The sequence below is a fragment of the Pocillopora damicornis genome, chromosome 5 (assembly GCF_964200805.1).
Source record: "Pocillopora damicornis chromosome 5, jaPocDami1.2, whole genome shotgun sequence".
Taxonomy (NCBI): domain Eukaryota; kingdom Metazoa; phylum Cnidaria; class Anthozoa; order Scleractinia; family Pocilloporidae; genus Pocillopora; species Pocillopora damicornis.
In genome coordinates this window covers 8,432,953-8,460,092 of record NC_142674.1, presented here as the reverse complement: position 1 = coordinate 8,460,092, position 27,140 = coordinate 8,432,953, and the positions used below count along the sequence as shown (strand labels likewise).

The 27,140-nt window shown below is 36.2% G+C and overlaps 3 protein-coding genes across 4 annotated transcripts; 2 read left to right on the top strand and 1 right to left on the bottom strand.

Annotated features, from left to right (window-relative positions):
* The first annotated feature begins 734 nt into the window (after positions 1 to 734).
* LOC113665376 (uncharacterized) lies at positions 735 to 27,009 on the top strand. Of its 2 annotated transcripts, XM_089207583.1 has the most exons (8): positions 735 to 1,297; positions 10,332 to 10,611; positions 13,007 to 13,054; positions 14,840 to 14,980; positions 20,458 to 20,546; positions 24,705 to 24,834; positions 25,274 to 25,315; positions 25,838 to 27,009. In XM_089207583.1, coding segments are annotated over exons 1-8 (846 nt in total). In that variant the 5' UTR covers positions 735 to 1,183; the 3' UTR covers positions 25,840 to 27,009. The 2 variants fall into 2 exon arrangements, with proteins under 2 accessions (XP_089063709.1, XP_089063710.1); XM_089207584.1 differs by lacking the exons at positions 24,705 to 24,834; positions 25,274 to 25,315; positions 25,838 to 27,009 and adding an exon at positions 21,006 to 21,148.
* On the top strand, positions 1,486 to 3,014 carry LOC149045010 (uncharacterized). The gene has a single exon (XM_089207577.1). It carries the CDS (start codon positions 1,624 to 1,626, stop codon positions 2,743 to 2,745), a length of 1,122 nt encoding a protein of 373 aa, XP_089063703.1. The 5' UTR covers positions 1,486 to 1,623; the 3' UTR covers positions 2,746 to 3,014.
* LOC149045009 (uncharacterized) lies at positions 2,252 to 5,049 on the bottom strand. Its single transcript, XM_089207572.1, has 2 exons — positions 4,601 to 5,049; positions 2,252 to 4,249 (listed from the first exon to the last, which is right to left on the bottom strand). The coding sequence occupies exons 1-2, from the start codon at positions 4,896 to 4,898 to the stop codon at positions 3,177 to 3,179; spliced, it is 1,371 nt and encodes a 456-aa protein (XP_089063698.1). The 5' UTR covers positions 4,899 to 5,049; the 3' UTR covers positions 2,252 to 3,176.
* Positions 27,010 to 27,140: the final 131 nt, after the last annotated feature.

Here is a 27,140-nt window from a genome sequence, read left to right as displayed (position 1 = left end):
TGTTGCTTCACGACAAGAGTGAGTGGAAAAATTTTGAATCAAATATTGCTTGAGGTGTTGATGAATTGCACCAAACATTTTGATTAGAGCAGTTCTTTAACGGCAAGCTGTGTTGCAAGATTCATGATTTGTTGAGTGTACCGATGACATTTTTCTGGATTGGTTTGCTCAGTGCTCAGTGGAGGATTTTGTGTATGTTTTCGATGCTCAGAAAAGGGATCTCGTGGAGTCGTTTGTGTTTGGCCGAGGACGAATTCAGATACCATCGTTAGCATGATTATTTGAGTTTGTTATCTGGAATGAATGATTTACGGAGGTGAGTTAATATGATGTGATCTACCAACGTCGAAAATAAGTCAAGTCGAAGAAACAGTTTTGGTCTCGGTCCGCATTTTTGTCAACAAAATAAACATAAACCGCTGCAAAAGATGATATTACGGACCACGTGCAAAGCTGTCAATTTTTTTTTTAATGTTGCGCGTGTCAATGGTGTCATCTCATTTAGATCTACAGCTACTTTTATTGCGTTGGTATAATTTGTATAGACATCACACCAACCAACTCGCGCGCAAAGACTATACGAAGGCTTGAAATAATATTAAGATCGATTTTGATCAAGAAACGGGCCAGGAATATTTCACAATAGTGCAAGTAATCGTGAAAGCTGATCGCGGAAAAGCGATTGCGTGACGCTTAGTAAGTTGTTGATAATGTTGTTGAGTTGATGACATGTTATCACATACCAGACGAAAAAATTCTTTAGATCCTCAGTCTGCATTTTGTACCCACTCTGCAGTCTGCAGGCTACAATTTGTACCTAGTCTACATTTTGTATCCGGTCTGCAGTCTGCAGTCTGCATTTTGTACCAACAGGTATCCGTGGCACCAATATAGTTTATTTTTGGTTACAGTTATTCGCACAACACACACAATCTACCACAAAATACTAGTGTGTGATTTAATTCGACGTTTTCGTTCTTTTACGCGTTAATGCTCTTCTTTCCTTTTGTAAAAGTGTAGACATCACTTACAATGTTCCAGAGCATGCCTATGTCTCAACTTCCTGTACCGCCCACAACTTCTACGTGAATATTAGCTCGGTGGACGAAGTTTGGGCGATTGTAATGAAAGTCTGTCGTCACAGACTTTGTAAGCTCGAAAGCCATATCGTCGTCAAACAGCGATGGCCCTTGCTATAGTGCATCGTTTTATAACTCCTAAGGTCTTCGTTTTGTTGATCATAGCTGTGGAATGGACAGTATTTAGTTTCGAGGCTAAGAGGATACGGCGCAACGTGGTGAGTAATCTTACTACACGTGCATGCGAGGCGAATTATTTCCCTCAATAGTGACTGCTTCTCTTTTCCAGCATCAGTGTTGTGCTTGTAACAGCTGTATTTCATAATTTCTGATTTATTTCTTTGGTTCTGTTAGTTTTCTTTGTGGCTTTACTCTGTAGATACGCATTTACAAAACTCAAGAATAGTCCTTTTTACAGTTCCCGGCGCCATATTAGATTAGTAGCCGCGCAAACACGATAGCGAGGCTGCCGGTGACCCGCGTATTACAAAAACAGTAAATACAGCTGATCGGAGAAGTCTTTCGTGGTTCAATCGCTTCTAAAATGGTGCTAGTTTGCAAGGATATGCAGATTACAACGCTAGAAGATATCCAGAAGTTAAAAGTTAAGGATTTAAGGGAAATTTTGCGTTCTAATTCGGAAGCGACGGGCGGAATAAAAGCAGATTTGGTTTTAAAAGTCTACGCGATACTCGTGCGACACGTGCTACGACCGGGTGAGTATCAGCAGCAAAGTAGCGATAATACTGCTCAGGATCACCAGAATACAACGGAAAATAGTGGTGACTTCAAGTACGATGAAACTTTAAGACGAATCTCTGCTCTCGGATGGTCGACTGATTTACGTCAGCTTCCCGAACTACTCGTGCCCACTCTTCAAGAGACTGAAGAGAAACACGAAAGTGTTGCCTTCACCGACAGCTATGACATAGCTACTAATCGTTTTAAAAATATGATCGATGAGCATGTTTCCAGTCTAACTATTACTCTGGTGGAGATCCAGGAAACTGAAAGATTGACTAGGGGGCAAGCCAAGAACAACCTATGGTTTGAAAAAAGGAAAACTGTATTGACAGCCTCAAATTTTGGAAATGCTGCCAAAACAAGAGTGGAACCTTCAAATAAATTGAAAGCAATACTCTACAGTAACTTTACAACTGAAGCTGTGCAGTATGGAATTGAAAGCGAACAGAAAGCTGTCAATTTATTTATAAGGGAAATGAGAAGGGATGGTATTGCAGTAAGTGTGGAGGAACCTGGATTGTCACTGTCTAAAGACAAACCATACCTTGGAGCGAGCTTAGACAGAGTAGTAACTATGATTGACACTGATAAAAAATGGGGGATGGAAATAAAATCTCCTTTCAGCAAGGCTGGCATGACTGTTGATGAAGCTTGCAAAGAAAAGAATTTTTGTTTGGAGAAACTGGCTGATGGGTCTGTACAACTTAAAAGGAACCACAGCTACTTTTGTCAAGTTCAAGGTCAGCTGTACTGTTCCATTATACCCCTTGAAGGAATAATTTTTGTAGTGTACTTTGGAGAAAACATGCCACTGTTTATTGAAAAAATCCACTTTCAAAACAGAAAATGGTATGATGAATTGTTGCCAAAGATTGATTATTTTTATCGAAGGGCTTTTTTCCCTGAGATGCTAACTGAATGAGTTAAAAGAGGGAAAGTCCTTTACCTACATGGTGGTTGGCTTCCATACGGACACTATTCATGCTCAAGAAATGGTTTAAAGTTAAAACTTCAGAGGTCAACATAAGGTGAATAATAAATAAATCAAGGGAACAATTCAAAACCATTCTTGTCTACTAGCATGCACTGTGTAAAAATACATGTACAATTTCATTTTTAAATGAAATAAAGTGGGAATTTTTGGTTCCATGATAACTTACTATATGGAATCCAAATAGTTATTAATATGCATTGACATGCAAGTGCTATTATTTGGAATACAAAATTAATGGAACCCAAGGGGCTGATTACGGGAAGCAGGCTTAGACTGATAGCTGGGCTTCTGCCACAATTTTAAAATGCAAAAAAAGTAAACACTTCTACCTAATAATAAATAGACAGCAAAAACTAGAATCAAAGATTGGCTGGTGGTAGTAAAGGGGGTAAAAAGTTTGTCAGAAGGCCACAGACAGTTGAAATTTGTGTTGCATAGGGGCTCAATGTATTAGGTAAGGTACCATCTAAAATGTGGTAGGTCTTAATGCGGCCAATTGCACGCTCCACGTGAATGCACACTGAAGCAATGCTCATAGTCTCTTCAGTTTCAGCTGCTGTCATTTGATCATGGCCAGCCAAAAATGGTGGCATGTTTACTGTAACGCCAGCAGGTACAATTGCAGAAATGTCAAATCCGTGATCAACCATGACATTATCACCCACTTGCAACAAATCTAATACACCACTCTCTCTTGTTATTTGCTTGTCAGACACACGCCCACCCAATGGAAACAGGTCCTTGAGCTCATGATAGAGCAAATTTATCCAGGTCATGCAGATCCTGGAAACCAGGCTGGCACTGATGCCAAATCTGTCGGCAAGGTCCTGTACAAATAGACCTTTCAGTCTCATGAGCACCAGTAGGAACTCATCCAGAAAAGTAAGCTTCCTTGATGGTCCAGGTTTACTCTTGTTATCATCAAGTTGATAAGGCTGGCTTTCCTTTACTAGATTTTCACCCTTCCAGTACTGCATTTTGGAAAGCTTTGGCTCAATGTATTTGTAGAAGCTTATTAATGCCTCATAACTTGGGAATCCAGTGTAAAATAAAACAGCAGCATTGTCATCTTTAATTTTGTCAATGGAAAATTGACGTTCCGATAACACAGCATTTTCCTTTTCTGCTTCACTGAGTTTTTCCTGGCAGTCAGCTAGCCGAGTTTCAAGTAATTCAATTCTCCTTTGCAGTTCAAGGACACAATCAGGCTCTGTTTGAGGGGACTCACACTCCACTTCAGCAGCATTTTCATCACACTCTGAAAATGAATGAGCAGCATCAGTTGACGCATTGATAGAAGGAAATACTGAGCAGGATCCAAACGGCAATGCTGATGCTGCTACTCCAACAGTTGACTCATCCATCTTTCTTTCCTTTGGTGCCTTTCTTTGGTTTGATTGCTTTGTCCAGCTAAATATACATGGCTCTGCACCTTGTAAATAAATAAATAAATAAAACTTATTAAATGTGACAGTAATCATTTCAGATTTATTTATTATGAGTTAATCTGCAATTAAATTGATTGCTTTTGTGAAGTCCAGCAATATTAATAAGCATACATTAAATATTCTATCATTCAGTAACAAAAATCACAAGACATGAAACACTTTAAATCATAAAGTTTACAATAAAACAACAATCGTCGAATAAAACAACCAAAATCTTTGATTTGGGAAAAATTAAACGAATCCTTGTTTCTAAAGACCAAAATATCTTTGAATTTTGAGTTTTTCATAGCTCAAATCATGAACGCACACAACAAAAGCTCGACAATATCACAAACCTGTCTTCAAATTCCAGCGACCAGAAAGTTTTTTCGAGATATCTTCTGCCCGAAAATGCTCATGACAGAGGACAGTGGCGGTGGAAACAACAAAGCCGTCCTGTCCGTGTCGTCGCTTGATAAGTGAACACCACCGATTCCTTCGCTGAGCGTCCTTGGGAAACTCGAAGAAATGATAACTTGTACGAGTACCGTTTACATTATAGGCGCTATTATTGCAGTCAAAGGCTGCACAATACTTTCCTCTTCTCTTTCGAGGGGCGGAGGATGTTTCCTCGACGCTTAAGCTTTCATTCATCCCACCAAAGACTCGACAAACCAACGAAACGCTTGAAAACACCAACAAACTCTTATGCGACGCCCGAATCGGGTCACCGGCAGCCTCGCTATCGTGTTTGCGCGGTTACTAATCCAATATGGCGCCAGGAACTGTAAAAAGGACTATACCCTAGGCAGGTAGTATCTCATCAATAAACTCACAATATCATACAACACGTTCATTAAATTAAGTTTACAGTTTTTTCGTAGCCTTGACGATTTCTCATTTCTGTCATACAATGAAACTTCGTCTGTTGTAGTACCGCGGAACTATTTTTTTTGCCTACAAACTAAGCCTTAATAATATTGAGAATTATTTTTGTGGTTAGTATTTTGTGACAAGCGAAGCTGATATCGATCAAGATTCTTCAGTTCTTAAATTTGCATATCCTCACCCAATTACACTGGCGTGCTGAGGTGTTCAACTCAAGATTAGTTGTGTTCCAGGGTTAAAGTCATTGTATTTGAGAGTTTCCACATGGGCTATGGACAGGGTGACCACTCACATTCCGTCCACTTAATGTTCCACTGATTGCATGGCTAGCTTGTATATTTTTCTATCTTGTATATGAAGCTATGAATAAGTGACTACTGGCATTGTTGTATTGGTAGTCCAACTTCGAATGCTCTGTTGATGTTGGTTTTTCCGGTTTGATATGTAGATGTAGGGTATCGTGGCATGGGTAGAATTCAGACTCTACCTCTCTGATTATTTCAAATTCATCAACAAGTGATTTAACCTATTCAAGAGACAGAATAGAATTAAAATAAAATTTCGATAAACGATTGGACAACGGCCATTTACAGAGCAGTCTCGACCATCATGTGAATTCAAGCTTCTTGCTGTGCATTCTCCATTAATATAAGCAGAGGTTTCTGTCAGAGATATTTTTTCTTATGAATCCATTGGAAATATTTCTTTCTTGTGTACATGCATCCTCACTAAGGAGACATGTGCTATGAATCATTCCAGAAGAACTTCCTGAAGTAAATCTGTCTATTATATTAAACACCAATGAAATACCAGGTTAGCTTTAACACGAAAATGTTATTTCTTCACATGTGAAAATAACATGTTATCTCCACACTTTAAAATAATGCCAGTACTATGATTACATAATAAATTGCACCTTTTGTAGCAAGAGTGAAGGGTTTGCTTTTTCATTGGTGATTAAATAATAAATATAATATTACACGTCTGCTTGTAAGAAATTTCTCCTCCCATTTTGCACTTGTTGAGTATCAAGACTCGAAGAGAAATCTCTTATCTCTGTGCAGCCATTTCCATTCTGATTGAAAACTACCTCAAATCTGAAAGTGGTATGTCTTATTTTAGAACTCTGTTTAGCCTCTCACTTTCCTCTTGCAAGATATAACCTGAAGAGTGACTTGATTTAATCTTTTCTCATGAAAAACCACAATTTCCCTCAGAATTGAGTATAAAATTGTAAATGAGGCATAAAATGTGGGGGGTTCTTGGGATTAACAAGGCCTTTTTTAGGGGAATTCTGGGGGATCACATTGAGAACACTTTGGTGAACTATAATTGAGTTGGTGCACAACCTAAAAATAGTATTATCAGAGGTCATGTTGTAGTAGAGGCTGTTGTTGGCTCAAAAACATGTTAAAACTCGATATTTGGTTAAAAAAAAACAAACAAACATGGATACTGTTGAGTGTGGAGGCAGAATTTCAAATGGGATATCTTACTACTTTTGATAAGTTAAACATGACTGAATGAAACAGTTCTTTAACATTCTTTATTATGGCAAACTTAATTGAATGTTCATCTGATTGACTTTTCTCTCTTTTAATTGCCTTACTTATATCTTTCTTAATTTGATGTGGTGCAGTAATTGGTCAGACAAGAAAATTTTGCTGTGTTTTAATGGAGATAAAATCATTTTATTCATAAAATGGCATTCGATTACATTTGATTCATTTATAATTGGAAGCAAAGGAGATGAACTTTTGGAGTCCATATATATGGGTATCCATAAAGGGGTATCCGGAAAGGGGTCCAGAAGAGGGGATACAGGTTTTTTCAACACCTATTTCTTGTCATAACAAGTTTACATACTAAATACACTCAAGAAAAAATGGAGGGACAGAGCAGACTTTCAAGACCATTTATGGAACTTACAACACCCAAAGCCTAGACTACTTAGAGCATTCTATTTTCTCTGTGTATTAAGATATAGTGTAGACCTTCGCAGGTGTCCTTGGTAAAAAAATTTTTAATGTGCTATTTGAAGTATAGCCACCATAAACTATATATTAATGGAAAGGTTATGAAGTGCACCATTCTGCAAAAAAAGTTTTGTTTTAGCTTGGTCTATTTCTAAAATGAATGGGGTGTGAAAATTCAAAATAGGCAATGTTTCTTTGAGGAAAATAATCTCATGTTGAATCTGACGGCACAAATAAAATTTCTGCACAATTTCAATCCTGAGGGGTTGGTTTTCAAAACTTTGTGGGGATTTCTTTTTTTTATTGGTCACTTTGCAATTTATGTGTCAAGCTTGCTAATCAAAATTTTACTGATGTGTATTACGTTGGAAGACTCATTGCGGTAGATCCATTTCAAAAAACTGAATTCTCCCACACAGTTTTTAGGTTGGTATCTTGGGAGTCTTCAAACATAATTTCAAGCAATCTGTACAGTTGATATACCCTCTTAATTTGTTTGAAGAGGGTCTATTTGTGAAGTAGGATTTTTTTCTTCCAAAGTTTTCTCAGCAACTCATGCCTTTGGGTGACAAGATGTCAGGTTATGTCGCCTCTGAAAAAAACTCCAAATGCCGACTGCCAATAGAAACACAAAAGTGTCCTGCAGAGTCTAAAGAAGACTCTCAGCAAAAACATACTTTGCAGGTATTACAATCTAACAGTTAAACTGAACTGCAATTTTGATTCCAACTCTTTTTTTCAACTTAAAAGCGTCTAAAGCATGTTGCGGCAAAACTAAGTGGTTGCTTAACAAGAGTGAGCAGCAAAGATTGCTTAAACCATGGGCCTTTATCCGTTTGGTGAGATTCTTTTTGCCATTCAGTGTAAAATTTCTTGGGGATGTTTATATGTTTGGAATTCAGGGATTAGCACGTTTTGTTGCAAGAAACCCTTCAGGAGTTATTTATGTTGACATAGCATGACACTTTGGCAGGCAAAAAAGTTCAGTTAAAAAATAACTAGTGTGTGTTTCAATATTTTACCAAATTTTTTTTGTGGAAATAATAGTTAAAATGATAATGCTTAGTTTGTTATAAAAAGAAAATTTCAGAAAAATTGGCCCTTGAAGGTCTACCATATCTTTAACCACATGATGGACATGTCAACACCACATGTTGATTGACTTATGTGTCTTAAGAAGGGTATAGGTTTTGGACCTTGGATGCCCTTTCTACACTTGGCATTGAATGGTTGAAAATTGCAACAATGAAAGTGTAACTGAATAAAATTGGTAGATACCTTGTAAATGTTATTCCACATCAAATTACCACCTACATTTCTCACTATATCCTGGCTCTTCCGAGGTCATTGTTGTTTTCATATGTATCACTTTTATTGTTACAGAGCATTTTTCTTTTAGTTGTTAATGAATCTAGTATTTAACTGTTTGACCACATACTGCAGGGGCAAAAAAAAAGTATCCTGTTATTGAGACCCTAAGGCTCTGTTTACTTTGGGTTGTAGTGAAAACGGAGACCCCTAAAAACAAAGACATAAGACCTATAAGATGAAGACCAAAAATGTAGACCCTTATTTTGTCTATCAATAACGACAAAGGATATGATCAAATGCGAATTCTTCCCAATCCTCAATATACCTCTCTGGTCAGTACAAGTTAGCTTAAAATGCCAAAGTGCAGGCCTTTCAGTCAATCCACTGATGTCTAAGCACGCTATAGTAATTTTTTTCTTCTTCTGGTCGCTGTCTGCATCTCAGTCACATCTCTGCTTAAGTTCTCTAGTCTTCTTGCAACTAAGAAGTGTTAATACTCAGAAGGTGATGAAAAAAAAAGTTTCAAAAGCTTGGCAATTAAAGCTACAGCCATGAAATTATCTTCCACTGTTAAAAGGCTGAGAGCAATGCTGTAACACCTACTGATATCAGCCAGGTCGAAAGTTCATGTTGGCAAGCTCTCTTCTCTTTTTTAGAATAAGGACATCAGGGGTGGTGGTTAGAAATTTTGAGGGGCACTAGAGTTTCCCAAAAAAAATTAAGAAAGCAACAAATAGTAAAGTTAAAGGAAATAGAGTGATCTGTGGTTTAGCATTTTGTGTAATGGAGTGTAATTTTGCTTTTATTTTAACTGATAAATGATCACATTGCGAGCAGAGAAGTTGCCAAGCTTTTAGCTGTTTTTTATCAGGATGCACACTTCCTGTGTCCAACTTGCTTTTTTAGTGTCTTAGGTCTTTGTTTTCAGGGGTCTTCACTTTTGCAATAACCATTTATATTGTAAAATGTCCAGTGTGAAGGTACATTTTAATGTGTTTTTGCATTAAATAAAGAAAATGAAGTAAATTTAGCTAATTTTGATTTCCATTCTAAAGTTGGTAGGTTGTTGATAGATTTTTTTATTTTGGGTAACATGTGTCATTTATGCCCAAGATGAAGCAGTAAGTTACCAAATTGAGGGGTTTGAACATTTTACTATAGTACTTTGGTGTCCTATTATACTTTGAAGGTCTCTCTGCAAGTTGGCAGATTTATACAAGTTTCAGAGAATAGGGGTCAAACACATTAAAAAACACCATTTTGTCTGTATTTGATCTTTTATTTATTAAACCAGAATTACTGTAGTTGGTAGACTATTATCAAACATTTGAGCCTCTAGGTTGTTATTAATTTGCAAAGGACTCGCATGATGATTGTACATGATATTTGCCCTAATAGTCCTAAGAAGAAAGATAATTTCAAGTCTGTGTTTGTTGTTTTGGTTTTCTTTAGTCTGCTTTCATGAATCATGTCTTTGACTTTGTTGTATAGGTACCAAATTGCCAGGTGGCCATTAAACTATGTAATTCCATGAGCACTGGATTGAAGACATTCAAACTCAAAGTACTACATGTAACATTGATATTGTGTGATAAACATGAAATTAATTTTACTTGAGAAATGATTTTTAGTTTTATTTGAGTGGTTCTACGTACTTTAAGTGAATGTTCAATTCAAACAAGGGGTTATGGGACTCAGTCAAAGAGAGACCACAACCTGCTTAAAAGAAGTGGCCACTTTATAGAAAGAAATTGGGCACTTTGAAAGCCAACTGCTTATTACAAGGTGACTGTTAAATGTAGTACTGCTTAACAGAGGTTCAAATGTATTGTAAAACTATAAAAATAATGATAAAATGGGCCGTCAAATGGACACAAATAGTTACTATTTACATTTTCCATTCTTTCTACAGGAAAGTCCCCCTAAGTCTATCCACGTTAGTTATGTGACTGGGGAGTCAGCAAAATTGAAATATAAATCAAAGGTTCTTGACTTTGACAATGCATTGAAGAGGTCACATTGGGAGAAAAACGCTTCCCTCATCTCAAGAACAGACAAGATATCTTTTGGAATCAACAAGAATAAGAGGAAGTTTTGGTTGAAGATCAAGAAAGTGGATGTCCATGATTCAGGGATATATTCATTTGTTGTAAATGGTACAGTTCTTAGGCTATGGCAGCTGAACATCCAAGGTAAGGTACTTTTGTGTAATGTATGTACTCATAAGTATAAGTACACCAGCTCTCAAAAGTGTTGCAATTTGGAAACTATACATGATATGTATATTACCATTTTTTCTGTAATTATAATGCTCTGTCACCATCTATTTGATGATAAAACAAAAGGCATATGTCCATCATTTTTGTTTTTTTTTTTTTTTCTGAAAAAAAAAACAAAAAACACCATGTTAACATGTAGGGTGCTGTTGCTCACACCAATCAGATCACCACTTTAGGGTTTGTATCTTGCACCAATCATATCAAAACATTTGGATATCTTGCACCAATCAGTGCATTTTGCAAATTATCTCATGGAATCAGAGGACTGAGCACAAAAAATGACATTTATCATAAATTTTGGGCTCATTTGATAAGTATAATGGTTTGTGGCCTTTGCAGGAGCCTTGTTGAATAATATTGAGATTTATCGGGATTTGAAAGGTTTACATTTAATTTTTTTTATCATTTTTAAGTTAAAAACATGTGGAACTAAATGCTACTAATATTTAATTTTCCTAGCAATTTTCCTGCATTCTGACTTTTTCTATGAATAAAATTTACTTTTAGCTACCTTGGACTTAACCCCATCCTGTGTTAATTCCTTGTAAGCAACCTGCATTTTATCACCTATTTCACATAGGGGGCAAAGTCCAGACAGGGAACAACCAATGAGGGAGCCCTCTTTGAAATATTATCCTTTTCTCTTGTTCAATGGATCCTCACTTATTCGAGATCACAATATCTTTGGTTAGGGTCTATTGAAGATATGACAAAGTTTCAGTTTGGTTTTGTAGTAAAATGGCATGGAGTTATATTTTTGAGGTAACCAACTGTAGACAAATAATTTGATATTCTCTTTGTTAGAGGAATCGCAGTAAGTGTAGTTTCTTTCACAACTGTTATTTGGGCTTGTCATACAATGCACTCTCTCCAACTGGGAATAGAGGGCATTGTGTATTGAGAACAAACAATGGCTGCAAAGGAGACAATGCATTTTATTTTTGCTTAGAGGTATTTAGGCAATAGTGACAATAGACCACAAAATACCTGTGTGAGTTCAGTTAAATTAGGTTTTTTTTGTCTTTCTCTTAGAGTGAAGTAATGCTATATTTTCATTCTTTTGAAAGTTATGCTCTTTTTCTATAACAAAAATGAAAACATTAGGTATAAGTGTCCCATCTTAACCCACCCAGCTAAAAAAAATAACTCGTGCATGCTACATATATGCATGTTTATGTTTATTTTTTAATTGCAATATTCAAACAACAGCTACATTTATATAGCATTTGATTGCAAAAACACTAAAAACCACACCTAAAAAGTGTTGCATGTAGTGAATGAATGGAGACCATCTGCAATATAACATTTCTGCAATTGATTGTATACATACATACATACATACATAACAACTGAATTCAGTAGAAGTAAGACTAATCAGTGCAGGGGAAGAGAACAGGACCCACAGGAAAGAATGCTGCATTTCCAATAACACAGAGATGATCCACAAGTACAATTTTTGTGACAGAGGCTGCCATTTAGGCATCGGCCTCCTCAGTCACTTGCAGGCAGTAATGCTTCAGTACAGCAAACAAGGTTTCTCTTCCATGGTCATCACATGGTCATCAGACCAGCGAAGGCTGACAACAATGATATTGTAAAACTATACATTTTAAGAATGGAGAGTTGTAACTCAAGTTTAATGCAGTAAGCAATCAATTGACAGAAGTTTTCCAATTTAAACAGAATCTAATGTAAAGTTTCAAAATTTTAATTCTATAACAGTTGGAACTGCAACTTCTGTTGCTGGTTAAGCAAGAAGTTGTTCTCATGGCAACATTTGCTGAGCAGTTTGGATTTCTTGCTCAGCAAGTTGGCATTGTGGGTGCTTAAGATGCATAGCTTCTATGATAAGCATAGATTGTGGTGGGATGAGTTTTCTATATAATTATGTAGGTATTTGCCCTCTTGATGATGCGCCCTTTGAGGTTGTATCCTGTGTCAGTCTCCCAACTCTCTGATGCATCTTAAAAAAATACAAAAACATACTATATTTAAATTTGTATAAATGATAGCTACCAAATGTATTACAATTAAGAGTTGCATAAAACACAATTTGACAACCCTTACCAAAGCAAAAGTATGGGAATGGTATGGGACTGCTTGGACCATATCTGACCCATAGATGGGAATGGTATGGGAAGGTAAACATTACTAACCAGTGACTTCAGATTTTAATTTTCTAATGGACTTCATAGAGCCAACTAGTGTGTCTGAATTGGGTTGGCTTGATGTTGGCTTAGACCACAGTAAAGGTCCCAAATATCTAATTGAATGCTTTCCATAACTAACTATGATCAATTTTTTCTAGTGGCAGATTCTTCTCTGAAACCCTGTGGATGGCTGTTTCATGAAATAGGTAACAAAGTGTTGTTGTTTACATTATTTGCAATAGCAAGTATAGTTTATACATATGATAATCAATGAAAATATGATTATCATCCACAAAATAGTATATTTAACTGCGGATAGACCACACCTGCATATCGGCTGCACCTCTACCTTTTGATTAATTTTGGTGGAAAAGATTAATTTGTAAAATGTAATCAAAACTCAAACCAAAGATAGGTCATAAAATTTAAAAAGCTGGCATAGAGTAAAATGAGCAAGAGGTATAGCACTGACCTTCACTTGGGCTTCCCTCTATGATTGGAGTGTTACTAATTGGTCTAATGCAGTGATAAATAGAGGAGTAACAAGGAAACAAGTAATGGAACTATGCCCTGAAGTGTCTTTCTAGAATTTCACAAAGTAAGAATGAAGACATCTCCAGATTTACTTTTGTTGTATTATGTCAAAACTTTTATTTACAGTTTATTGTAAGCATAACTGAACAAGAAAGTTGGAGTTTAGGCACAAACCCAATACTATTTTGAATAATTTTGATTGTTCCCGATCTGGTGTGCAACACGAGCCATAGGAACATTGAAAGGTCATTGGTTAATTGATTTATTTAATTATGCTATGTCAACATAAGCAGCTAGATATATTGGTATAACCTTATTTTGAACACTTCAACGGATGAGGATAGTTGTGTTTCTTTTAAAATTGGTGGAATTGACTGCTGCAAATCTTTAAATTTGACTCAGTACAAAAAAGGAAAAAAGAAAACCTGCAGTCACAAAAATATATCTCAAGGTATATTTTAGGGCCGGAGATGTAGAGGTTCATTATCAAATAATCATAGTAGAAAACTATAAAAACAAAGATTATCATGTTGCAACACAAACACTACAATTTGAAGGGTGAAACTTTGAGCTATATCCTGTATATATATGAGGTGTCAAAATGCTTGTACCCTTGTATAGGACTTACCCTAAACTTTTGTCCCATTTTTTCAATTAAAAAAATGCAGCCTATTTGCAAGTAAATACAATAGGAGATTTACAAAACTTTATAAATTGTTTTATCATTAAATTTTTAATTTTTTATCAATATATGTAATACAAGTAACAAAATGATATTGGCCATGGACTGCAATAATGAAAGATTGAGCAAAAAACATATTTTTGACACTGAGTTTGAAAATCTGTATTACTTTGTAGAAAAGTGTTCACTGTATTTTGAATTTGCATTATTTAATGTTATTAATTAGAAATTTATAGTTCCTGAAATTGTGGCAGTAAATGAAACTTAAGAGCACAACTTTGTCACTGTCAGCCAATAGTATTAACCATGCACAAGCAAAACAAGACAAAAAGGCTCCATACTTTATGAATTTGGTTATGATTATAGGAGCATGGACATTCATTTTGAGTGCAACCCTAGATTTACTACTTCACACACAAGCTTCCTTTAGGCACATGTGCCGAGATACAACTGCTGATGATACAATTGATCAGGAAACGCAGAAATTTTAGAAATTTCCAAGACTGATAAGGAAGGAGAATTTTTAAGATTATGAAGTATCCAATCTTGTGCGTTGTTGCAAACTGCATCTTTATATGATTTATTAGAGTCAAGATGTGTTGAAGTTCTAAGCACAGAACTAGGAGTTGTCATGAAATATATCAAACATACATGTAATAGTTCTATGGCACATTACTCTTTGCTAAAAATTTGTAATATGAGACAGACTGAAGCAAATATACTTTGAAAAATGCAAAGATAAATATGATTGCAGTGTGATCCTTCTCTTTGACAGTCACATCTTGTGTGCCATTCAGTAGGCAGTCCCACCCAAATTGCTTATCGTTCCCAGGAAAACCATTGAATGTTCAAGGCACTTATCGTCTTTATAATGGAATACCCATCATTCAAGTTAACTGGACAGCACCCAGTACAGGTTAGTTGCTAATGATTTGAATTTGGTATTTCCATAGACTTTACATTATTTTATGCACTGTTCGTGTACATTCTTTTCCACCAAATACGAGTCTCCTAGTAAGATTTGTCATGAGACATTTGAGGCAGTTCATTGCATCTACTGCTGTTGTTGTAAACAGATCGAACTTATTGTGAATTGGATGTGATGGTTAAGGCTTGTTTTGTCCTTTTGTTTAAATGTCAGACAAATGAAGTTGATATGCAAAATATCTGGATATGTTTGGGAAATAATTTCAGCCAACATGTACATGTATCTTAGTTGGAATTACTGTTAGACATTTAGGGCAGTTTGTATTCATCTTCTTCTTATTATTATTATTATTATTATTATTATTATTATTATTATTATTGTTAATGTCTCAAGCATATGGAACAATTCAAAATATAATTGGTGAAAAAACATTTACTCAAAATGTTCCTTGAGTCACTGCATTCAAGGTCATAATTTGTATCCTCAAGTAACAGGCTTCATGCATGCTTTTAGCTATAAATTTTTTTCATTTCTCCAATTTACAAGGGGCAATTTGCGCACAAAAATTATGCATTAAAAACTATTGGTCATGGTGCTTATTCGAGAGCTGGAGACCATTAAACCTCATTATATGGGTCTAGTTGTTCAAAGGGTAAATGACACTATCCAACAGATAAATTGCAACCCAGCAGATAAGTCTTAACAAAGCATACTTATTTTATATTTTACTTATTTTATTTATAATGCTATCCATTGAATAGCAATTTATCTATTTATCTGTTTTTTGTTGTATTATTTGCTTTGAATATCGGGGCCTGGTCCATTGATTGAAAAGCAATACGGTTATCTCTGTATGCGGGCACTTATTAGCTTGATTACATGATTTTTATGTGCAATACAGGATGCACAGTGAAATACTGAGGAATAGCCATAAATGATTTTCCCCCTTTGATAGAAAACGTTGGAAGCCCTTTGTAAACCTCCTGAAGTTTAGGCTGCTTCTCAATAATTTGCCAGTTGCCCAATAAAAATCTTTTTAACGTTGGTCACTGATTGGTTATTTTGTGTTACAAAAGGCAATGTGGTTAGCAATATAGTTATGGTTTGTTTTCCTCCAGGAGTGTTGTTTTCCTTTTAGTGAAATCAACCTCTGTGAGGATTCTTTCAACTAGATCATTTAATGTAGTCATGACTTGGGGTGTCCGATGTTCTCTTCATAGCTTGTTTTTGACATTGAGGCTTCTCCCATGTAAAATTAAAGGCTTGGTAAAATCTGCATATGGTTTCAATTCCTACCTCCTACAACATAAACATGGAACTACCTAAAACCACCTAGACCCACCTAAAACCACCTACAACCACCTATAACCACCTCAAAAATTTCAACAACCACCTACAACAACCTCAAAAACATCTACAGCCACTCACAAACTATCTAAAACCATCTAAAACAAGGCATAAATGTCTAAAATAAGGTGAGATGACAAAATGTCACGTACATGAAATACAAGAATTAAACAAAACCTCCACCTCCTGATATCTTAATCTCCCTGTTCCCATGTATAATCAACCATCCCATGAAATGAAATGCAAGAGCATGCCTATTCTATTTTATATTCCCTTAGTAGCAAAAGACCATTGTGCTGGCATTCATACAGCGTGCAGTTGTACGAGTGGTGCCACTTATGCAATAGTGACTCACGTTTTGCTCCAATTACATTTCTAGCACTGAGGTTATAAAAGGAGAAAAACACTAATGTGGATCATTACATAATCAAATGAAACGTGAGCCAAAATGTCTGCTTGCATAGTTCTTTAAGTCTTTTACTTTTGAGTTAATATAAAATATAATTGGTATTCTCTTGCATTTCATTTCGTGAGATGGCTGATTATACATAGAACCAGGGAGAGTAAGATTTCAGAGAGAGGTGAAGGTTTTGTTTGATTCTCATATTTCATGTATGTGACATGTTGTCATCTCGCCTTATTTTAGACATTTACGCATTGTTTTGGATGGTTTTAGATAGTTTGTGAGTGGCTGTGGATGTTTTTGAGGTGGTTGTTGAAATTTTTGTGGTGGTTGTAGGTGGTTTTAGGTGGTTGTAGGTTGTTCCATGTTTTAGTACTTACGCCTCCTGCAGAATATTCGTGTATACACTGGTTGCATTGGTAGAGATTAAAACTGCACTTTGTAGGACTTACATCCTTTCTACGAATTAATTAAGTTTGTCTGTCGATGTATCTTTGACATACAACTTCTGTGTTTTGGCTAGCTGCTGAAGAATGCAGTGTACAAAAGGTGATACCCATTATGCAGGTCTAATGCTATACACTTGGCAATCTCTCTTTTAGCATGGCTGCCCCAAAAATTGGAACTCGCTTTCGACATATATTTAAAAAGCCCCAGCTGTTGACATCTCAAGTGTCTGTGTAAGACCATTATTTTGAATCAGTGTTCCCCTGATGTCTGTAGATCATAAATAGTATTCTATTCTTATCATATCTGTAATTTTGAAGCCACTTTAGTTTTTACATGATTTTACTGTAGGCCTATTTTTTATACCATTTTATCCTTGTAATTTTTAATGGATTTTAGTTTTTAAGCAAATTTTTATCTGCTAATATTATCCTATTTGGTTTATATTTTTAGTAAAGCACATGCAACTTCATGTAACATGATCTATTTAAGTTTATAAATTATTATTGTTATTATTATATTTCTGTCACCTGGTTGACATAATGCCAGTTTTTTTTTTTTTTCACACTTCTTCTCTCCCATCTCAAACCCTTTGTATGTATCAAAGGAAAATACTGTATTTATAGTTTCATTGTGGAACAGAGAGTCTAGCAGCATTCATGGCAGAAGAAGTAAACAAGCAAGTGATTCCAAGCTGGGCAGGATTCAATGCCATTCTCTACCCTGAAATGACCAAATTCAGAAATATTGGCTACTCTCCAATGATCACTGAATCATTGGACAGTAGCCAGTGTGACTATATTACAACATACACAGTGCTGAAACATGCACAGAAGATATGAGCTGCTATGGGACAAGCAACACTGTTATAACCTGTAACTTTGGTATATTTAAGAAGGCAAAGGAAATTCAGTAGAGAACTCCTGAAGAATGTTCTAATGCTACTGTAAAAATGGGCAGATTTCATGTTGCTTTCAATTTTCCCTCCCTGCTAGGGAAAAAGTATGTGGATTCTGGACTTTAAGTACTATTGATTTAATCAGGCATATACACTGCTGGTTCCACATCTGCTCTGCTGAAGGGAAAATCTTACAACCAAGGAATTAGATCACTCAAGTTTCATCTAGAGGTATTCTTGCATCTCCTGTGGAATACATTTGTGGTCTGGTATATGTCTCAGGTAGGAAGGTAGGAAGGTGGGCTGCTTTTCTGTAGGTCTCTTGACTGATCCTTTGATTTGGACATACTCCTTCTCATCACCACTGGAGTTGTTCTGCCAGAAGATGTGGCCCAAAACCTTATCTGCAGTACCTAGATAGGCCAGCAGCAGATGAATAACCTTGTTGACAAGTGAATCAATATTAGTTCTGTGGGTTTCTGGGAACCGATTCCAAACATCAAGATCCAAACGTCCAGCAAAGTAAATAAGAAGATTGGAGTCAAATCTGCTAATGAGCTAATTACTGTTAACCCCAACAGGGACTTGTTTGGCAGGCTGAACTGAGCTTTGAACTGTCTTTAGTTGCATATTCACTTGCTAACCATGATGGAAGTCTCAGAAAAGGGTTAAAAGTAGTTCAACAACTTACTGCATCAACAAATCCAAAGGTTGTTATTATCCACAGCATAGCAGTCCTATAGATGACAAAATCTTCTGGAGTAGATACCTTTGGTGAGTTATCCAAAAAAGATTTCAACATCTTCAGTGCCCTGCTCTTTTCTAACAATTGTCTGCAAGTCCACATGATCTTTTAGCAATGCTGAGTGAATTCCATTAAAGGGGGGGAGTTTCAGCAAAGGAAGGCATCCATTGGCCTCAAAAGTGCAAATCAGAGTTACTGCCAACCAGTTCCAAGGCAATGCCAAAAGTAAAAAAAAAGGCATGACTTGAATGATATAATTCAGCATGTTTTATTTCCACCACTGATTTTTTAGAAGCATGGACTGGCCGGAACTGTGGTTTCACACCAAAGTGAACGATAAATGCTGTTTTATTCCAGTGCATGATACCCATGCTTTGGGTGAGAAGATATACAGCACTCTCCTTGGATTCTACACAGTCACAGGCTGTGACTGGGCCAGTTCCTTGGCAAGTAGAGGGAAGAAAAAGGCATGGCACATTTTCTGTTGTAGTTTCAGCCATCAAGATAGTCTGTCTCTCCTCATGAGGGAACAATACCTGAGTGTAACCATTGCTTGCAAATAGGACAATCAACTTCTCCAGAAATTAAGGGTTATTTATTGTACCATTGAGATTAGCTATACTACTAGCAAGAACCAGAGAAAAATCCCTGAGATAAAGGGAGCAATAGAAGACCTCAAAGACAAACCTTTTGGACATACATGTACACTGTAACTGCATGTAACCCAATCCAGTTTCTCTGATGTCTCATTCAGTCACCAAATTAAAATTTAATCCATATTTTTTTCACATGGTTTGTATACAAGAAAGTAGTGAATGTTTGGAGACAAGTTTCTTTAATCAGCAATTCATCATATCTCAATAACATGAAGACATCATAAAACAACACTTGAAAAAATAGCCAACCATTTTCACTGCAGTCAAAGGAGCCTATCACAGATACTTTTGTGGCTCATGGATCACCAAGGGAAACTCACTCTACCACTAGTCTGATTGTCAATAGAAAAGAGCCCTGAAAACAACTAAGTATTACAATTTTGTTGCATACCACCATTGGAAGTTCACAGTACATATCCAAAGTCACTAAATGTTCAGCCATTACAACTCAGTTTGTTGTGATGTTAAATGTGTGTGCTTCCTTTGTAATACCTTTATAATACCTCTGATGTTAAATGTGTGTGCTTCGTTTGTAATACCTCTGGAGTGGTCTTCTCATGTCATGAGAAAAGAAAAAGAAATATTTTAGCTCTGTACCTATCATCAATACCTTGTTTAAAGCATTATCAGTTAACTTCTGTTGTGCCCTTTTGTTTTTTCCTCAAGCTCTTTTTGGTAGTCACTCACTTATTATGGCCTTGTTTGAGAAAATGTTATATTAGACAATCAGTTTAACTGACATTTATAATGTTATTTATCTCAAGACCGGATTAGAATTAGGGCTGAAAAATTATCTCTTTTTAAAACTTGACCATCTCTTATCCATTAGTAAATTTATTTCACTCAAAGTAATAATGTGACAAAACAAAACCAACTTTATCAAAAATGCCTTATTTTCATTATCTTCTATAGAAGTTAGCTCAAGGTTATTTTGTTATTGACGTGCTCTTTTTTATGGTGATTTGTTAGGTTTTGGTGATTTATGGGGCTATCAGGTGTATATTTCTGGAAAAGAAGGACACCTTGGTCACTACGACTGTGTACAGATAAACAGAAAGGTAAACACTAAATAGTTTTAGTTTTGGTTGTGGAGGTTGTATAATTTTACTTCATCAATATGAGAATACTTTAAAGTTGCTATTTTAATTTTTGTTTGTTAGAAAGAATACTTATATCTACAGCATTTCGTTTACTCCATCGAGTCTTGAGCCAACAAAACCCAAATAGTGATGGAATCAACTCTTTAATTTCTTCCCCCGTTATTATATTTTATTGTATTTTGATTTGTTTTTACGTACGAATAACCATTACCTAGTCTTATTTTGATTGTTATATTTTATTGTATTTTGATTTATGTTTTTACGTACGAATAACCATTACCTAGTCTTATCTTGATGGTAAAATAAATACAACACATGAAAAATATTAAAGTACAGCTTCTTGAGGCTACGATTACGTGAAAATCAGTATGAAATCAGTCTTGCCATTCAAGGAACATTCACTCAACTCTCTTAAAGGAGCATTCTTAGAACAGGAGTTGAGCAGTGAGGACAAACAACTTCAAGAGTCTACTCTTAAGTTCACTCACAATCAACATACAGGTACAGCATTACAGGAGCCTGGATGTAGAGAAATACTTTGCTTTGGAGAGTGCATGGTACTGTCCTAACAGGTGATCATAAATGGCTTTCAGGTCCGGCACCATTCGAGGACTCTAGTTGTTAAATGTATTGATGTCATTCTACCAGTTATAACTATTACTATAATCACTCCTTTACTTGAAAGTGGTTATTTTCCTTGACCAAGGGAAGAAGCTCTATGTTTGCTAATCCTTAAGAAAACGAATCTTGAACTTGTGTTACAGAATTACTAGCCTGTAAGTAATCTTTCAACTGTATCAAAAGTAACTGAAGGAGTTGTATTTCTTCAAATTGGCAACTTTATGAAGAGGAATGGTCTCTACTCGACTATGGGGTCCAACATAGGTTTGGCTGGATGCAGGACGAGTCTTTGAATTGAGACAGGACGTAGAATACGAGACATTTTTTATTCCGGGATGCAAGATGAAAATAGGAAGGCGAGACGAGGATATGCTCTATTCTGAAGGCAAGATAGGAGATAGGATGGGTGTTGTCAGGATCGTGACTCAGCTAAAGTTGATAGTCATACGACCTCAGGGACATTAAAAAGTATTTATTTGATTTAGAAACAGGCTTAATAAATGCACCCATGAAAATTGGAGTTGATAGGTCTAAATAACTCCGTATTATGTCCAGTCTTCTCTGTATTTGTTACATATGTTTACTTGGCTCCAAAGTATTTCCAATTTTCTCCCCTTTGTCATGATTTTGCTCTTACGAGTATGTCTTTGAGTATGCCCCTTTCTGTATGACATTATGGGCGGAACTTTGAAGATTTCTCTTAGTGATAGTTGTTGCCGTATTAAATGCCACTTATTTTGCTCATAAGGATTTCTTTGGGGTTTGGAACTGTTCGGTAGTATTGCGTTACAAAGGGCAAGATTCTATTATTTTCTTTTCCCTGTTGGAGGAAGACCTGTTTACGTCCTTCAAATTTCGCTTCCGAGAGTGGGCTGTTAACAAAAAATTTGGGTAGCCTCTCTTTGCCAGATGTGTTTTGAATTGTCTAATGTTTCTTTAAAATCTTTTTTTTTTTAAGCCTTTCTTTGCTCCTGGTGGATGACATGTTGTGTAAAACGTGTACTGGAATGCCTCTGTTGGTTTGAAATGGATTCTGATGTCGAGAACTGACTCCCTGTTGAATCTTTTATCCTAATAGATAATGGTGTCTTAAAAAGTAGCTTCTGAAACAGATATTTCAGCCGTAAATTTTTTGTTGGGTGGTGTTCATTTGCTTGTTTAATGAACAACATCTTTGCAGGTGTGCAATAGAGAGATTATGTCGTCGATGTAGCGTTTCCAAACGAACTGTTTGTTAGCGCCTTTATGAAGGATTTTTATTTTAGCCATAAGGATATTTACAATAGCTAATGCCATTTGGTGCCATGGCTCCCGCTTGCCTTTGTCCATGGCAGCACTACAAAACACTCCTCGACACAGCCGTGAAAGTGACTACATGGAGTTTTAGGACAAAACAAACTGGGCCTGTACTCTATTATATCACGTAGGCTCTATTTTGATTTGATACCCAACATCTCTTATTTTCGTTGAAATATTTTTAATTTCTTCACATCTCCTTTTATCAAACTCCTAACCCTAACCCTAAGCAATTGTTTTATTTTTTAGAACTCTTTCTTTTTCAATCTGTGAGATTTTTGGACCAAAAGAACTTGCAGTGGGGCCTGCGCTTAGTGGCCGTTTTTATGCTAGAGACGTTAGAGTTGTCTAAGACGTTAAAGTCGTCTCGAGACGACTTTAACGTCTTAGACAACTTTAACGTCTCTAGCATAAAAACGGCCAGTCATGTCAGGCAGATTTTATTTTGGCTTGTCACGCAAAATTTCTAAATTTTTTTTAACATGATCCGATCGGTGATCTGATTCTTGACCTGATCTGTGATCCAATCCGTAATCCAATCCGTGATCTGATCCGTGATCCGTTCTAGTGCGATCCAGGTTTTGTCGATGCAGCTATAAACAAATCAAGAAACAACCTTAAGCCAGGTAAATATGCCTTAAGGACTCTTTGCCTCTCTCCATAATGAGAGGACTCGTAAAGGCTATAATTTGTCCGTCTGTTTAGAAAGGACAGTGAGATAGAGCAACTTGGGTTAAACTAGGTGGGATGGGAATGAAAATGTTCATTGCAGCGGGATGGAATAGAAAGTAGCCGTAGGATGCGGGATTGGAAAAGTATATTTTGGACCCTTTGTCTACCTACTGTCGGTCAAATGTCTACCGACTGTCGACCAACTGTCTGCCGATGCATTTCTAACTAGTTTCCATTTCAATCAGTGAGAAGTGTCGGTTGTGTGTGGGTGTTGGCGGTGCGTGGGTGACTTCTTTTACACCTAATTAAGCCTTTGAGGGAGGATCGAGCTACTGTGCCTCTCTTTTTCTACGAACCTCTCACTCATTTAGCTTTAGTATGATTTTGTTGCTGAATTAGTTTGCTTTCGTTGACGATAAACTTTGCAAAGTAACCATATTCATATGGCGCCTTTTTGTTTGAGTTTTTTTTCTTAACTCAGGTCCACAAATTTTATACTCGTCTTAAGGAGACTGGTCATTAGTCAGATTAATAGGGCTGTGAGTTTGAATTCTTTATTGGTCTTTTTTTTCCTGGTGTTTAGCGGCTCCTGAAGGAGCAGCTTTTTTTCAATAAATGATCCATTATTGTAGAGGAAACTGCTCAGAGTTGTCTTCCAGCAGCTGGGAGAATGTTCTGTCACCTGTGAAGTTCCTGAATCACACAAATTAATCCAAGTAACTTGGCTGATGCTTGTAGAGGGTTCCAGACATCGACTTCAACTTTTTTTTGACCAGAGCCCAAAAATCAGGACCAGCAGTTAGAACAAACTAAAAAAGATGCAAACAAAATGGCAAAGTTTCTCAGAGAGACAGAAATGCGCATCGCCAACCACAGGCATTGGGTCAGAGAGAGAGAAGAGCGGCTTAGAGAGCTGCAGAACCAGCCAGAGCCGCTGACCAACCAGCAACAAACTGCTGCCGCGAAAGTAAACGGGAATGACCTCTTCCTAATCCACAGGCGTAACTAGGCAGTGCTCACCTTGATCAGAGAAAGAAAATGCAGCTTGAGCGATACATACAGATTAGCCCGTACTGCCAGAAGTAACATATGCTATTTCTTGGGAATTGCTGAGTTGCACATCGTCAACAACATTCGATCTGTAAATAATCTTAAGTAATTTGGTACATTAAGCACTTGTAAATTTTTCAAAGACTAAAAATTGCACTCGCTTTACAGGGTTGTGCAATTTTGTTGTATTGGAAAACTGATGCAAATTGCCCTTGAAATCATGTTATTACCTACACGTATTTGACAGAAATTAAGAAGAAGACTTATTTCTATGATTTCTTGGGGTGTTCCACATGGGTCCTGTCTTAGTCTTCTACTGAACATGATTTACTCTTTAGAACTGATTACCATTATTAAACAATGCCATCTAGAGGCTCACTGTTTTGCTAACAATTGACAGCCATATCTTTCTTTTAAGTAAATAAATTATTGAAATAAAATTATTTAAGATCTAATTGTATGTTGTTTCCTTTTTAGAAGGAAATATTGTCCTGGATCTTTCACAAAACAATCAGATATGGAGCAACATACCAGATCACAGTACAGAGTATGCCATCGCGTTACGAGAATGACAACAATTTAGTACACCAGAGTGTGCAAGTACCAGGTATTTTTCTTGATAACCAGCCATACTATGATTTCAGTGATCTTGTTAAAACATACTACATAAAGTGGGATGATGGAAACTGAAACTGAAGAATAGATGACAGGTGTAATTGGGAAAATGAATATTTTGGTTTGAAAACTTCAGAAGAATGGATAACAGCCATACCACTGGAATGATGAATAACACTGAGTTTTGCATCTTAACTTATCTTTTGTAACATTTTAAGTGTCTCCATGGTGAAAGTAAAACTTTCCATTTTTCTCGTTCTATTAGATTACAGGATCTTGGTCAATGACTCCTGTAGGGTTTTTTGTTTTGTTTTTGATACCTTACCCATGTATCCACTAATTGATATAAATTTAAAGCATAGTGTGTGGTTACTCACTATTTCCTCTTTCTGACTTGTTAATAATAATAAGATTATTTCCTTTTTTTACAGAGAAGTGTCAATTTAAAGTGTACAAGAATTCGTCAGAGTGTTGTAAGTTGTTTTTAATTGTATTTTTTTGCTTAGGGTTAGGTTATGTGAGCTTTGTACAACTGTTACCTTCTTGTCCTATTTGAAATCGAAGTTCTAAAGCGAAAAAGTTTCAAAATGTGGTAAAAGTTTTTCTTTTGCTTTAAATTCACTTGTTAACTTTAGGTAGAGCTTTTAAACAAAAAAATTTTCACAGAGTTATTGAGTATTCTGACTGTTCAGAAGATTATGCTTTGCATAGTTCAGTATTCCAATCGACGGAATCGCCTTTTTAAACAGTACAAGAAAATCCCAAAACCAGACTCCTGGCAGTCTTATCGTAGACAACGGAACAAAGTTAGATCCCTTCCTTAAACGCCAGGAAATGAAAGCCTTTTGCTATACGGCCTTTACAAACACTAAGAACCCAGGTGAATTCTGGAAAAGATAAAACCTTTACTGCCCAACTGTAAATCTGGTTCAATAAATATAATCAATTTGATGTAAAATCGAATGTTTTAATAACTGATTCCAAACTTGTCGCAGAGACCTTGAACGACTATTTTGTCAATGTTGCTGGTTCTAAGGATTCCACTTTCGAGGACTTCGACGATCATCCAAAGCATATGGGTTTGACACAGATGCCATTAATCTTATCAAGTCGTATTTGCTTGGTCGTCGCCAAAGAGTTCGACTCGACAACGTTTTTTCTGAGTGGAAACCAATCACAGCTGATGTACCTCAAGGATCTTTTCCTGGACCCCTCCTGTTCAATATTTTTATCAATGACTTGAACGATTTCATCTCCACCGTGTCTCTCCGCTTATATGCTGATGATACAACTGGATACATTTAAATTAAACCATTAACAAGGAACTTAACGCTATTAAAGAATGAGTTGCAGTAAACCATCTATCAATAAATACTGTGAGAACTCAAGCTCTTGTCATCGGCACAAACACTTATAAGTACGAACTTTGGTTAGGCGATACTCCTGTGGAAATAAAAGACTCTCTAAAGATACTAGGAGTCATCATTGACTCGAACCTGACCTTTGAGGAGCATTTAAAAACCCAGCTAAATAAGGCATATGCTAAGACAAACGCTTTACGTAGAAATAGACGTTTTATTCCAATACATGTAATGATTGAATTATAGAAAGGCTTTTATTCTTCCTCATCTTAAGTATTGCGGCCCAATGCTTATTGGAATAACTAAATCTTTATCTGATAAATTAGGAGATGCAAATTACTATATTCTCAGAACGTTATTTGGTTTACCTAAGTCCACTTCGTATGATAGTGTTTTTAGATTAATTAACACACGTACACTAGAAGAATGGAGGTTTTTTCATGTTTTGACCCTACTTTTTACAAGTTTCAATGGGAATGATCCTAGTTACTTTAAAGATTTCTTTAAACTTCGTACAGTCAATTATTATCTTAGTAACTTAGAAACCCAGACACTAAGCTTGAGCAAAATTCTTTTAATAGCAAGAAGCGCCTTATATTATTTCCTTTGCATCCATAGCCAACCACCTTTGGAATACTTTACCGTGCAATATTTGTTACTGTGCCCTGCACATGGTTGTTTATAGTCTTTTATTCTTATGTAATTTTCATTATTTTCAGTAATTTGTAATTGCACGTGCGCATTTTAAACGAGTATGCTGAATGTTCCGAGGCATTATGTGGATAAATAAACTATCTATCTATCTATCTATCTATCTAATGGTCTATCACTGTTTTGACTACTCTTAAGCTGAACCTTGAATCCAAATTTCTCGTCATTTGGAAGAAATATGAAGAAAGTCTTAAAGGAATCAAAGGATATAAACACTATTGCATTA

Bases quoted from the DNA above. Each gene is read 5' to 3' on its own strand.
- LOC149045009 (XM_089207572.1), bottom strand. From the start codon at position 4,898: ATGAATGAAAGCTTAAGCGTCGAGGAAACATCCTCCGCCCCTCGAAAG. The intron at 4,250-4,600 runs GTTTGTGATATT...TTTATTTACAAG, and splicing joins TCGCTGGAATTTGAAGACAG to GTGCAGAGCCATGTATATTT.
- LOC113665376 (XM_089207583.1), top strand. From the start codon at position 1,184: ATGGCCCTTGCTATAGTGCATCGTTTTATAACTCCTAAGGTCTTCGTT. The intron at 10,612-13,006 runs GTAAGGTACTTT...AATTTTTTCTAG, and splicing joins ATGGCAGCTGAACATCCAAG to TGGCAGATTCTTCTCTGAAA. The intron at 24,835-25,273 runs GTATTTTTCTTG...CTTTTTTTACAG, and splicing joins CCAGAGTGTGCAAGTACCAG to AGAAGTGTCAATTTAAAGTG.
- LOC149045010 (XM_089207577.1), top strand. From the start codon at position 1,624: ATGGTGCTAGTTTGCAAGGATATGCAGATTACAACGCTAGAAGATATC.